The sequence below is a fragment of the Anarrhichthys ocellatus genome, unplaced genomic scaffold, assembly GCF_004355925.1.
Source record: "Anarrhichthys ocellatus isolate YVR2014 unplaced genomic scaffold, GSC_Weel_1.0 scaffold16, whole genome shotgun sequence".
Taxonomy (NCBI): Eukaryota; Metazoa; Chordata; class Actinopteri; order Perciformes; family Anarhichadidae; genus Anarrhichthys; species Anarrhichthys ocellatus.
Window position 1 is genome coordinate 1,931,338 of NW_022280046.1, and position 14,594 is coordinate 1,945,931.

The 14,594-nt window shown below is 42.9% G+C and overlaps 1 protein-coding gene across 1 annotated transcript in view; it reads left to right on the forward strand.

The window, feature by feature from the left end:
* exd3 (exonuclease 3'-5' domain containing 3) overlaps positions 1 to 14,594 on the forward strand; it is a 40,169-nt gene that overhangs the window by 5,550 nt on the left and 20,025 nt on the right. The window contains exons 4-19 of the mRNA XM_031855515.1: positions 667 to 828; positions 959 to 1,144; positions 1,221 to 1,274; positions 1,402 to 1,541; positions 1,650 to 1,756; positions 1,845 to 1,918; positions 2,711 to 2,749; positions 2,829 to 2,995; positions 3,242 to 3,395; positions 3,553 to 3,751; positions 3,841 to 3,950; positions 4,618 to 4,801; positions 4,970 to 5,124; positions 5,968 to 6,186; positions 6,326 to 6,379; positions 6,484 to 6,615. Coding sequence (XP_031711375.1) covers positions 667 to 828; positions 959 to 1,144; positions 1,221 to 1,274; positions 1,402 to 1,541; positions 1,650 to 1,756; positions 1,845 to 1,918; positions 2,711 to 2,749; positions 2,829 to 2,995; positions 3,242 to 3,395; positions 3,553 to 3,751; positions 3,841 to 3,950; positions 4,618 to 4,801; positions 4,970 to 5,124; positions 5,968 to 6,186; positions 6,326 to 6,379; positions 6,484 to 6,615 — 2,136 coding nt within the window. The remainder of the gene's footprint in view (positions 1 to 666; positions 829 to 958; positions 1,145 to 1,220; positions 1,275 to 1,401; positions 1,542 to 1,649; positions 1,757 to 1,844; positions 1,919 to 2,710; positions 2,750 to 2,828; positions 2,996 to 3,241; positions 3,396 to 3,552; positions 3,752 to 3,840; positions 3,951 to 4,617; positions 4,802 to 4,969; positions 5,125 to 5,967; positions 6,187 to 6,325; positions 6,380 to 6,483; positions 6,616 to 14,594) is intronic.

The following is a 14,594-nucleotide window of genomic DNA, read 5'->3' on the forward strand; positions in this document are numbered from 1 at the left end:
TTAATGAGGAAACCAGAGTGTCTGTCAGTAGGAGGAAGGAATTTGCGTTGCACAAAATGAACTTGAGATCTGTGTGAGGAGGATATTGAGTGGATGACATCTGTTTTGCAAATTAAGACGGAGCCCCAGCCCTTCTCACACAGATATTATTTTCTTGTGTCGGACGTTTCTAATGCCAGAGTGTGCATTCTTCACAAACCTCTGTGTCTGCTGCGCGCAGAGAGGGAAGTTAGCCGTTTGTCTTCACCGGCTACTGTGTTTCAGCTATTATAAAAAGCTTATTTATAGCATATTTTCTACACTTGGTTCTTCCTTGAATATGCCACTCTAAGACTGTTGTTTTATTTTATTTTTTTAAAATGGTAACTCAGCCCTCTATAATCACTAAAATGTTCTTTTACACACAAATCATTATATTTAATTGATTCCAAACTAAAACCAAACAACTGTGATTTGCGCACAAATGAAGGAGACCATCGTGACCGACATGCTGCAAAGGTTATGTGTAATATGAATGATGCACCTAGGGTTCAGATTTAAATAAATCCACCTAAAATCCAGATTAAAAAGACGATTGTGCTGTAATGTTTTATGCATTTCCCTTTTCCCTCGCTTACATTTTGGCTTTAAGTCGCACTACTACTTCCCCTCTCTCTCCCCCCACAGCTACATTTGGCAGCCCACCGGGGATTTTCAAAGCTGTCTGAGCCTCTGGAGGCTTTGCTGACAATCCTGGAGGGCTGTCCGGGCAGACAGAAGGGTCGGAGCCACACCCTCGGCCATCACATCCTCGTGGAATTCCTGACGTGGATGAAGGAGCATCCTCAGGTAAACGAGATTCACAAACCAAACCCTTTTTTAAATCAAAGAAATGTACCGCAGACCTCTACTGCAGCACTTCTACAGCACAAGTCCAACCTGCTTCAGCAGTTTAATACAGTTTAGTTTTTTTCCCCAGGTGACTCTGAGCTCACTCTTAGAGCAGCAAGCACTGGCACTTCAGCAGCGAGCGCTGACCTTAACGACGGATACCCAGCCCGCCTTTGTCGACAATCTCACTAACATCTACCAGCTCGACTCCCTGGATCCAGCCATTCTCCGATCGAACATCATGAGGTTGCACGCTCTTCACTGCTACAAAGAGGTGAGTTCCTCGTTTTGATGTTTTCAGACAAAAAACATCCGACACTGCGCTGATTTATTCTTTCTGTTCTTCACAGGCAGCGGTGCTCAGCGTAAAGCTGAAGTTACAGAAAGAGCTGAACATGGAGGAGGTGAGACCAAACATTTGTCTGTGCAACCTTCAATCATAAGCAGTGAATAGATAAGCCTACTTCAGACATGTCTCGACAAATCTCTAACCAACTTTCCCAAATTGTCATCTTCAATCTTCTTCTACAGATGTGTGTACCACTAATCTTGCAAAATAAGTTGCCGTTGGCAGAGTCCTTCGTCGCGGGCAACAATCATCTAGAACAGCAATTGGTCACACTGCTAGACTCGTGGTGCCACCCCAGCTTCACCGAGGAAGAGATACACAAGTATGGCTCGTGTGTCGGGAACGTATGGGAACCTGCAGTGTGTCTGTAAGCACCAGCGTGTCGCTGTGTGAACTCATACGGTTGTCTCTGCTTGTGTGTATCCCACAGGCGGTACCCTCACATCTCTGTAAGCAAACAGTGCTTGAGCCAGATGCAGCCCAAATTGCTCGCCAAACACGTCTTCCGACTCGTGGAGAAATTCAACATTGACCAAGGTGTGTGACTGGGCCCCGAGTGGAAGGGTTCATTTGTGGGCGTGCGCCTCGGGCAGGAAATGATTGTGGTCTTGTCTCTTCGACTCAGGTCTGTGTCCCAATGCTCTGCACAAGAGGAGGTTGGACTCTTTACGTTTCCTCATGTACAAGAGGTTTGTGGAGGCAAGTGATGAATATTATATTTCATTTAAGCATCATGATGTATGTCAGAACAGGCTTCTCATCAGGGACATGCGTTTTTAGCTAGTACAAATGAATGACAATAACAGTGATACTTTTGAGATGGAAGACAGACGTCCCTTATTGTTTTGTGTCCATCATACACTCTCTTCACACTTTCTTTATAACAGATGCACTTCAGTATTGCATCCTACAGTTGAAACAAAATGTGCAAATGAATGTGGTTTTTTTTATACTACACCAATATGTCTCTTTAGTTTGATTTCAAGATTGTCCTCTTAACTTTAAAAGCAGTTTATGATCTGTCAGACTAGTCCTTGGGATAATATGTGATGTCATGGTGTGCAGGATAGGATAGGATAGCAGGCATTAGAGGTTTTCGTATAGAATTATGTTTTGGCCCAGTTTTGTGCGTGACAGAGAAAAAGTAATTAGCATCAAGTATTTACTTACCTAACAGTACTTATCAGTAAATACATGTTCCAGGCACTTTAACAAGAGTTCGCTGTAAAAACAAAATGATTTGATGAATGAAGTCTGTCAAACGTGTTGAGCAAGGACTTGTGGAAACAGACATGAACAATTACCCAATTTACCCATTGATGACCTAACTGCTGGGCAGAACTGGCAATGTCTGTCTGTTTGTTTATTTCAACAATGTCACGGTATGGAAAAGACAATACTGGAGCCAGATTACCCAGTTATATAATTACGTAATGATACCCATTGTGTACTTATCATTTATTTGTGTTTTGTACTCAATTTTCATTTTAGAAAAGCATGACAGATGAGAACTGGAGTGACCATGTACAGGTATGTATGTGTTGTACTTTACTGTACTGTATGTATGTGTATAGGATGTGTTTTATGTGTGTATATAATGTATTCATAGTACGTCGTGGCAGATGACTTTGAGCTGCAGATCCAGTTGGTGGAGATGTTGGTGAGGTACTGTAGTTTTCACAAAGCCTCTCAGTGGTCTCTGAGATACAACGTCCCCAGAGATCGACTTCCCTGCGGCGTGTGGGAAACGCAGCAGAGTCTACCGCCTGATCTACAGTGAGTAGACTAAGATTATGCATAAACATATCCTGTTATGAAACAGCCTCAGAGTTTTCATCCCCAACGTCTAATCTGGTTTTGTTCGCCACATCCATTTCACTTCACTCTGTTGTCTTTCTCTGTATCTCTTATGTTATCGAGCCACTTTCATTCTGCATTGGCTGATGTTGCCTTTTTCTTTCTCCGCCTCTTCTTAATGTGCACACTCACGAAAACACACGCACGTGTGTCGCCTCTGCTCAGACAGATCGGTCCGAGTGGTTCGGCAAAGCCTGAGGAGTGGAGACCGTCTCGCTCTCACTGCAAGACGTTCTACCAGGTGCCGCTCACCAAAGACAAGGTTCATTTTGTGGACTCGCCGGAAACTCTTCGGAGATGTCGAAACATTGTGCTGAAGGTACAGAGAAGCAAATGTTTTTGTTTTCATAACTTGTTTTCAACCATTAATGAAAATCTAAATATCCAGTGGATAGCAAATTGAAAACATGTATTGTGAATCACCTTTTTTATTTTTTGCTGCTGTCTTATCTGTCCCTGTCTTTATCCTTTCTTAGGAGGGTGGTATAGTCGGAGTTGACATGGAGTGGCAGCCCACGTTTGGCTGCATCTCCACTCAGCAGGTTGCCCTGATACAGCTTGCCGTTTTGGACCAGGTTTTCTTAGTAGACCTTTGTGCAAGTGGATTCTGCCAACACCCAGATACTATTCTTTTCATCAGGAGCTTGTTCGCCCAAAGAAACATCCTCAAACTGGGTAAGAAGAGACTTGACCAAGGTCAAGTCTCATCTAAGTATTTGTGTTTATACTTCTGTCTCTAACATTTCTCCTTTCTTCCCTCTCAGGTTATGGCATGTCGGGGGATCTCAAGTGTCTCATAGCCACCTGGCAGCAGCTTTTAGAGGAGCCATTGAAGATGGAGGCCGTGCTTGATCTTCTTAATGTACACCAAAAGGTAACATTCACATACTTCGAAACTGAATCCTGCAGTTGGTCTTATAGTAATAATAGAAAAGACGCTATTAGAGCGTCATGCTTCTTTACTTAGTAGGAGTGTAATGTTGAATTCTGGTCTTGATTCGTTAGATTGGTGTCTAAATTAATTCAAATATATATTTTTAAGACAGCAAAATTGGGTGCCTGACAATTGGCTTTGCGTGTATTTCCATAGCATAAAAATATTTTGTAGCGGGGATACAGGACCTGAGGATTGTAACATTTGGGTCTGTGTTTCATTGCATGGTCATAACTCAGGTACATGCTGCAGCTGTGGCCCTGTAGTCTGCCCGAGACATATGTAGCTATACGCTCGCGGTCTCTGTGGTGGACCGGAATGTGGAAATGGCAACATGGGTCTGTAACTGATGAAGCTGCTTCACCATCTGCTGGAGTAAGGCTGCATGTTGCAGGATGTGAGGAATCCAAGAAATGTTTTTGAACGTCACAAGGAATGTCCGGTAGAAACAGGATGTTGCGGCGGAACATAAAATGGGAGGGACTGTTAAATAGTTCAGAAATGTATTTCCTGGGGCCTTGCATTGTCTAAAAGTCCAGGTAATTTCAAGTGAACAGAGTTGACACTAAACTACACCATTTAATTCTCACTTTAATGCCTTTTGCAGATCCAGCGTCGAAAGGTCAATCGGACTCAAAATGGACCTAAAGAGGTGCTGGTAGGAAAGAACTCTGCGGAGAAAGGCCTCAGTCTGCTGGTACAGCAGGTTCTGGGAAGGCCCCTCGACAAGACCGAGCAGATGTCCCACTGGGAGAAACGGCCGCTGCGCATCAGCCAAATTAGATATGCAGGTAAGATTTTATGCATGCGCACACAGACAATGACAGGGAGACAGATGGTCGCAGTTCTTTTCATCGTAGAATACCACCGATTATTTTGTCATTCATGGACGCACTGCAAACCATTAAATTCACCCCCCTTTTCCTCTCTGTCGCTCGTGTTTCTTAACCTCCTCCTAGTGGCAGATGCCTGCTGTTTGCTGGATGTGTACTCTGCCCTCTCCAGCAACCCAGCTTACTTTGGGCTACCAGCTGACCTGCGCAGCATCTCATCGAGCCAATCGGAGGACAGTGGAGACAAGAAGCAGAAGGAGAAACGGGCCCATGGCAAAGAGGTCAGGAGGCAATTACTATTTCTCCATGAATAGTGATTTTATTTTATGAGGTTTTAATTGATACCGAATGCGTTGAGGTCTAAGATGTTAAGATGAATGAATCTTCAAGGAGGCCAATATTTCGACTTTTAGATACGGAAAGGTTGAAATCAAGAGGTAGACATTCCATTAATGAGGTTGTAGAAGCCAGAATCCTTAAACTACTTGATCAATTCTTGGCCCTGAATTTGACACGTTTGACTAGTGTAATATCGTGGTCCTCTCACATTTCTGTACACATTCCTGGGAACTTGCTATGAATAAACTAAGAAACTGAGGGGGGGGGGGGGGGAGCAGGTAACTTTAGGAGGGCCTTTATTTCAGAGTGACATTTTCGCTAAAAGTTACTTAACTGCAAATTAAAGACGGTGTGTATGAGATTTCTCCTTTCATGTGCCAAATTTGAGTACTTTTCTGTCCTTTGAACATTCAGTCAGCAGAACATTGTCAGGATTGTTATTTCTGATGTGTGTTTAACTTTTACAGACCGCAATGATTTAGCTGCAACCAATTATTCATTTGAATAACTATCGTGATATTACATTTAACAATCTTAAGAGCTTTGAGCTTTCACGTGGCACAATAAAACACAGAAAACAACTGAAGTACTTGGATTTGAGCATCCAACCTGCAGGGAGGGACAATACGTGTTTGACCGAGACACTTCAGCGGCTTCTATCAGCTCCAGGGGTGCAGTTGTATGGCTCCCACTGTGCTTTGACCTCCCCGCACTGTGGTGCAAGTGAAAAGAAAATCCCCTTTGGGGATCAGTTAAGTATCACATTATTGTCTCTGTCCATTTAGGAATGTCAGGGGGCTCAAAGGGTCAGTCCCCCCAGCTCCAACACAGAGAAAGGCCTCCTGTGTGGCGAGAAGCCCTCAGAAGACACCCCCCCTCTGCCCCCCCAGCAGTTGCGGGTGGTGTGCGACAACATGCTGCAGGGACTCGGGAGGTACCTGCGCTGTTTAGGCGTCGATGTGATCATGTTGGAGAACACCGACGATCACAGAGTTGCGGCAAAGGTTAGTTCAGCGGTCCGAGCTGAAGACACGCATATCTGTTTTTTATACACATTAAACACAAGAACAACTCAAACAATAGAGCCATATTTCAGATAACCAATAATACAAGTTTTGCATTTCTGTATTTGTTGTGTGTCAGTTAGCACAAGCCGAAGGCCGCTTCATTCTCACATGTGGACAACCGTTCCAAAGTGTAAGTGCTAACTAATGTGAAGTCATGAACAATCTCAAATCTACAAGTGCGTGTGTGTTCCTTGTTTGCTTGTATACACGTGTTGCCTCTGTCTCCCCACGTAGTTGCGGTCCCAGGTAGGCGAGGGTCGCTGTCTGTCCCTAGACTGTTCAGAAAGGGCCAGAGATCAGGTTGTGCGAGTCCTCAGACACTTCAACGTGCAGCTCACTCCCAGCGACATATTCAGCCGCTGCCAGGTAAGAGTATTCACGCTGGTCCTGAATGTATTTTTGAAATGAACTGTGTAAAAACTTCAGTATCGGCTGAGTGGTTACTACTTATTGAAGTAATACCAGTGATTATCAAAGCCTACAAATGGGGGAAAACTGAGTACAGAGAGTCACAAGTTCACCAGCCAAAGACAAAACGGCACATACATATTTTCACAATAATTCCCACATTTTACATTGCATGGGCTACATTTCTGTTTTAAGCATTGAGCTGATACTTTTATACACAACGACTTTCAATGAGGAAGAAGAGAAGAAAGTTTAAGTTCCTATATCGGTGAGAAGTACAAGCGATAAGAATACCAAGCGATATTTCTGTGGTTAAAAACGCTGCTGAGCTTTTTAACTTCCTGATTTCTGAGAAAAAAGATTGTGGTGGTTGTGGTGTTTTGTGTAATACTGACAAAAAGGGGAAGACATAAATATATGATCAGGGGAAAAGGGGAAGAGGGGCTTTTTCAAAAAAAAAAGCAACCTTACTTTTTAAAGTTACTTTGTAAAGTTACTTTGTAAACTTCCTGTTGAAGGTGGCCTGTTGAGGCTGTGTGGTATTCTTGGCATGGCCAGACCCTGGGGGCTAATGCAGGAAACACTGAAAGGGATTGCATGTCCCATATGGCCTTAGAATGCCCCGGGGACCCCAGGAGGAGGAGGTCTTGGTTACGTTGTTTAGCCTGCTGCCACCACCACAACCTGCACTTGTGCAAGTAGTGTAAAAATGAAGGATAGATGGCTGAATGGATGAGAACATCAACAGAATGAGAGGGCAGAATAAAACGCAATTTATTTCTCTAATATAGAGATTTTTTATTGTCATATCCTTCTTTCCTCAATTACAGAAACATTGTTACTTGTGTATACGGATACACGTGCAATACACTGCATTATTCTAATTCCTATTTGATGATGTTTATGGGGCCTGGAGTTCGTTAGTCCGCTTGTTGCCACCAATCATTGACGAATTTACCTGACCTGTAGATATCTCCATGGGTGGCTGTTTGGGGAAACCTGTGTGTGCTGTGACGTTTGTGTGTCCGCGGCGGAAGGTTGTGATTGGGAGGGTGGGGTTGTATCATTTGCAGGACAGCTTCTAAACTTGGGTGTTCTTACTGCTCCTTTTGGGGGGGCTCTAAATGTGTCTAGATGCACCACTGGGTGCTCAAAATGTAAAATAAACCTGGCCCTTCCTTGATGCTACCTCCTGTCCCGATGACGCAAACACATACACGGTGGCCAAATGGTCTTCCGCCTTTCCTATTTATTGGTCACTCCTGACGCCACTTCAAGGCAAAGTCACTTTGATATATTATGGCCAAATGTGACGTTAGTGTTACACACAAACCTGAAAAACCTTTTGTCGTAGCGTGAAGGTACTATTTTACAACCTCAAGGAGGTCATAACGTTCACTGCAAGAATGATTAATGGAGATGACAGAGAACTGAATAAGGACCTATTTTATACCTTTCCATTAATCCTTGATCATTTTCTGGAATTCGATTTTTGAAGATTCTCTAAAAATGACCAACAATAGATGAGGTTATGAAATACGATGTGCGGTTCATATTAAAACTGAGTTAGATTGTGTGTGTGCGTGTGTGTGTGTGTGTGTGTGTGTGTGTGTTAGAGACAAGGTTTCACCCTGGGGGCTGCTCTGCGGCCCACCCAGGCAAAGTTAACCCCTTTGTTGTCTGATTGTAAAGCTCTCTGATTAGCATTGGATGGGTTAGTTTCTCTCCCTTTGTCTCCGTGTTCCTCCCTCATGCATGTACACCACTGATCAATGTCATGAGGAACGAGAAGCAAAAAAGAAAAAGACGGGGAAGAGGAGATTAACCACAGACTTGTGTACGTGTGTGTAAAGGTTGGGCAGGGATAGGGTTAATGTTTGTCTCTGTATCAATAGGCACAACAGAGATTTTATAGGCAGAGAAATGTGTGTCCACTGTGGAGACCCCGAAAAGGGAGATGGAGAAAGGCCTCCTGTTTAAGTGTGTCCTTGTCTGCATACTTGCATGTACTTGCGTACAATAGGGTGGTAAAAAACAAAAGAAACACTGCAGTTTTTTTATGATGCAATCAAAGGATTCAATCTCTATTTATGGTGTTTTATGGATTTGTGTGCGTTTGGTTTATGATCAGTGTTTCTCTGAGAGTACCCGACTCCAGAAAACAGAGATGTTCTTTTAAAAATTATTTTAACTAAATTGAAAAACATATTTATTTGTGTATTCACTCTAAAAGAGGAAGAATCATCTTAACTTTAAAGCCACGTCTGCCTGTAAAATTGGATTCGGTCATTTATTTAAAGGCCCATTGTAAACTAGCTCAGGCTATAAGTGATGCGGTGTATGCCGTTGTTCTGTGCCCTATACTGTTCATGTCCATATACAAATAAATAATAATTCAAAATAATAGTTATTTTGAAATAATAAACATTTGTAGTTTACTCACAATGTATCAATTCTTAAAAAATGCCTGAAAAATTTATTTAAAAAAGTGTATAAAGATACAGTGACTTGTGTCACTGTATTTAATTCTTATTCTGTAATCTTTACATTTCATCCGTGTGGATTCCTGCAAGGGGTTGGGTAACAGGGTAGAGTTATTTAGGCTATTGGTCCATTACAGAGTCCTTATTCAGCTATATCCTTTCCTACACTAATGCCTGCTGCATCTATACTTTCCATGAACACAAACACACACACACTTCCGTTGGGCTTCCGTTCCACAGTTCCATCAGATGTCCCACACTGGCCTTTTATAGATATGTTGAGATAGCAGAGATATCCTGAGAGATAGACATGAAGCCAGCCAAACACACACACGCTCACACATACAGTATATAGTGATAGCTAAACGCTCAAAAACCCCAAACTTATCAACACCATCATTAACACACACACACACAGTGTCACCTCAGTACCTTTACACACACACACAGAGACTCGTCACAGATGCGCACACACACTCGGAATCAGTCGTAGACACCATTGCAGCAGAAACGCTTGTTCCCACGCACCAGACTACTGGGGAAGTGAAAACAAGAGCAACAGGAACCGCCACACCATGAGAGGGAGGGGTGGGAGCGATGAGGGGTGCTAGGGAGGAAAAGGGGGAGGGAGGGAGGGAGAGAAGTGAGACCAGAGGTGATGGCAGGGAGGTAAAAAAGACTGACATGGAAACAGACCGGCAGTGAAAGCAAATACGAAGGAGACAGTTAGTCAAGGTTAGGCACGGCTCAACGTCAGGCAAGTGGGTCAGAAATATACTCGCCCCTTTACAAATTGTTGTACTTATCAGGAGTTATCAAATTATAACAAAAAACAAAATGAATTGTCATGTTTAGTCTTTATTGAAGTAAATTAATCTGGAGTTTTGCCCACATCCACTTTAATGGGAGAATCTCAAAATTGGTACGTCCGTCATCAGCTGCAGAAAAAAAAATTTAACTTTAAGTTAAAATTCTTTAACTCTTTTTTTTTTTTACCACTTGCTCGTTTAGGCAAGCGAGATGCTAGATTAACTATCCCGCCAGGGCGCTTGTACTTGCCCTGGTCAAGCAGGCGATCCTTTACTGTTGAGCCCTGTTAGGGAGAAAGACAAAAATAACGTGGAGATGGAGTTGCGGAGAGAGATTGTGCGTGAAAGTCCGAAATAATCGGTGTGTGTGTGTGCAAGCGAGACGAGTGTTTGCTGAGTGAGGAAGAGCGAGAGGAAGAGAGTGTGACTGAGAAAGGTGGCATTGAAGGAAGAGGAGGACTTGAAGGAGGGCGAGGCGATAGAAAGACTTGTTGTCTGTCCTTTTGATCTACAAAGAGAGCCACGGGCTGAGAAACAGGAGGAATGTGAGAGGTTGAGACACGTTTAAAGTTACCCTCCACTGGCTGTGTGTGTGTGTGTGCGTATATTTGTGCATGTGAGTGAAATAGGGCTGGTCAGCATCGGGATGTATGTTTGCGTTAAAATGCATTAGAAAACTCTTTTTTTATAGACTCGTATGTTCTCACACCTTAATTCATGATTATTGTTATTTTTGAATGCACACTTTGTTTATCGTTTGTAGATAATCACAACTATGCACAGTGTCTCACACAAGCCATTCAAACCGTCTCTGTGCCATCTCTGTGCCATCTCTGTGCATGTAACCGTTTTTTTTTCTCCGTGGTGACAAAATAGGTTTCGTGTGTCCCGCCGTTTTTCCCCACTCTCCCCTCCCGTCCCCGGGAGATGAGAGGAGAGCGACAGAGAGAAAGGGGGTGGGGGGGAGGCGGAGGGGAGGCATTCCATAGGCACGCCAAGACATTCCGAGGGAAAACCATCCCAAATATTTCCCACTGTGTGTGGCGAAGGGCTTCGTGTCTCCTGTTACACGCACACATACGGTTTCAGAAAGTACTGAAAGGGAATACACACACAGCAGCCTGAATGTCCATCTCCTTTCTCTGTCTGTCTGTCTGTCTGTCTGTCTGTCTGTCGAGGATCCAAATCGGGAAAGGCCATTGTGACTGTTGTGTCACTTCATTGTGTTGAGTTTATGAATAATAATGTTTATGAATAATCATGAGCGCAAATATTAAGCTGTAACTTATTCTGTGGAGTGAGATGTCGCCTCTTTGAGTCGTAGATTATCAGAAATATATGAAAGTATTGCTGTGTGTGCTTCACTGGAAATCACTGTCGCCATGAAAGGGGAACAGTGGCTCACACTCATTAAGAAGTCCTATATGCAAAGGTAAATATAAGTCACATTTATTATAATATACAGATGTATTCGATTAATAATCAAAGCCAATCATTAGGCCTGGCTGATGAAATCACCATCACAATATCATTTTAATATACATTGGGTACGGAAAGTATTCAGACCCCTCTAAATTTTTCACTCTTTGTTTCATTGCAGCCATTTGCTAAAATCAAAAAAGCTCATTTTATTTCTCATTAATGTACACTCAGCACCCCATCTTGACAGAAAAAAACAGAAATGTAGAAATTTTTGCAAATTTATTAAAAAAGAAAAACTGAAATATCACATGGTCATAAGTATTCAGACCCTTTGCTGTGACACTCATATTTAACTCACATGCTGTCCAATTCTTCTGATCCTTCTTGAGATGGTTCTACTCCTTCATTGGAGTCCAGCTGTGTTTAATTAAACTGATTGGACTTGATTAGGAAAGGCACACACCTGTCTATATAAGACCTTACAGCTCACAGTGCATGTCAGAGCAAATGAGAATCATGAGGTCGAAGGAACTGCCCAAGGAGCTCAGAGACAGAATTGTGGCAAGGCACAGATCTGGCCAAGGTTACAAAAGAATTTCTGCAACACTCAAGGTTCCTAAGAGCACAGTGGCCTCCATAATCCTTAAATGGAAGAAGTTTGGGACAACCAGAACTCTTCCTAGACCTGGCCGTCCAGCCAAACTGAGCAATCGTGGAAGAAGAGCCTTGGTGAGAGAGGTAAAGAAGAACCCAAAGATCACTGTGGCTGAGCTCCAGAGATGCAGTAGGGAGATGGGAGAAAGTTCCACAAAGTCAACTATCACTGCAGCCCTCCACCAGTCGGGGCTTTATGGCAGAGTGGCCCGACGGAAGCCTCTCCTCAGTGCAAGACATATGAAAGCCCGGATAGCCCGCACAGACTATGAGAAATAAGATGCTCTGGTCTGATGAGACCAAGATTGAACTTTTTGGCGTTAATTCTAAGCGGTATGTGTGGAGAAAACCAGGCACTGCTCATCACCTGCCCAATACAATCCCAACAGTGAAACATAGTGGTGGCAGCATCATGCTATGGGGGTGTTTCTCAGCTGCAGGGACAGGACGACTGGTTGCAATTGAAGGAAAGATGAATGCGGCCAAGTACAGAGATATCCTGGAAGAAAACGTCTTCCAGAGTGCTCTGGACCTCAGACTGGGCCGAAGGTTCACCTTCCAACAAGACAATGACCCTAAGCACACAGCTAAAATAACAAAGGAGTGGCTTCGGAACAACTCTGTGACCATTCTTGACTGGCCCAGCCAGAGCCCTGACCTAAACCCAATTGAGCATCTCTGGAGAGACCTGAAAATGGCTGTCCACCAACGTTCACCATCCAACCTGACGGAACTGGAGAGGATCTGCAAGGAAGAATGGCAGAGGATCCCCAAATCCAGGTGTGAAAAACTTGTTGCATCATTCCCAAGAAGAATCATGGCTGTACTAGCTCAAAAGGGTGCTTCTACTCAATACTGAGCAAAGGGTCTGAATACTTATGACCATGTGATATTTCAGTTTTTCTTTTTTAATAAATTTGCAAAAATTTCTACATTTCTGTTTTTTTCTGTCAAGATGGGGTGCTGAGTGTACATTAATGAGAATTAAATTAACTTTTTTGATTTTAGCAAATGGCTGCAATGAAACAAAGAGTGAAAAATTTAAAGGGGTCTGAATACTTTCCGTACCCACTGTATTTGCTGAGAGAGATAGATCATGATGGAGTAAATAAATACAAAATCACATATTGTAGGAATCGTATAATATAATCAAACTGATGTTCAAAGCAGTCAACCGTGTTCCAGTGTTGTACCTTACAAACTCTTTGTATGTGTGAGTGAAAACAACGTCGACAACTAATGTGTAGGTGCTTAGTCACAGCTTGGTCAGGAATCCGTAGAGGTATGTCATCATAAGATCATATCATCACAATATGACTCTGCTGAAAGTTGATATTTGATAGCAGTCTGCACCTAAAAATCAAAACAAGATTAAAAAAAAATGGTGTGAAAATCCCACGGAAGGATCTGCAGCATGAAGCCTGTGAGAGGTGTCTTTAGTGTCTCTGACTCATCTTGAAGCTGATTCTCATGGCTGTGTGAGCAGACACAATAGCAGGTACACATGCACATGCACATGCACACAGATAGATAAGGCGGAAGGTGAGCCATCACTCGCCGAGCATCTGTTCTTTAAGAAATCATGCCTGCTCTCTTCTTTTTTTTTTTTTTTCTTTTTCTTTTCCCACAGTCTAGTTGGCCCCAGGATAGCATAGCGACGCAATGACACCTGTCTGTGCGGGTGCACGCATGATATGTATCGACATGCTCATGTGTGAATTTGTTACTCAGGCTGAGGTTTCTCTTAGCGCTCAGAAGGTGCGGAGGAATGTGTGGCTTGTTTTTAGGATATTTTATTACACATCTAAGAATCATTGAAGAGGCGATAGTTTGTGATAGTCTGTGATGGCTTATTTTGTACGCACGTGTAGGCGATCACACAAAACAGGTGTTGTAATTTTTTTTTCCCGAGAGCTCCACTTAAGTTGTACAATTTTTGCTGATTAGCCATGATAGTAGGGAGCATATATGGCTGTCAATCATATAGTAACTTGACAGAGATGGACAAATAGGCCAATTAGAGCACCTGTGTTGTGCAATCTGTATATTGCATTTCTCTCTCTGCTTCCACTCTCATTTTCTCTCTTATTCACCTCCCCCACTTTGTTGTACCACATGTTTTCTCCCCTAAATGCACAGCATTCATGCCAACGCTTTTGTGCCTGGTTGATGATTTCCACTAAACACGCAGACAGAACACCATATTTGAATCACTGATTCAAATTCAGGTTTCATGTATCAACATTAATGTCATATATTAACAAAAGAACAGACTTTCCATCCGTCTCTTGGCAGGTACTCGCAATATACTATCACATGCGTATCACAATAAGCATATACCTTCTTAGACGACACGAGGACGTAATTGTATGCAAACATAGATTTTACATTAACATTGTTTAATACTAAATTCAGCTTTTCACATATCCATCTTTAGCCGTGCTTCACCTTCTTTCCAATTTCCCCCTTTTTTGCGCCCCAACATTGCTCCCTCCCGGTATCTGTTTCTCCTTCTCACTTGGCCCTCTCTCTCTCTCTCTCTCTCTCTCTCTCTCTCTCTCTCTCTCTC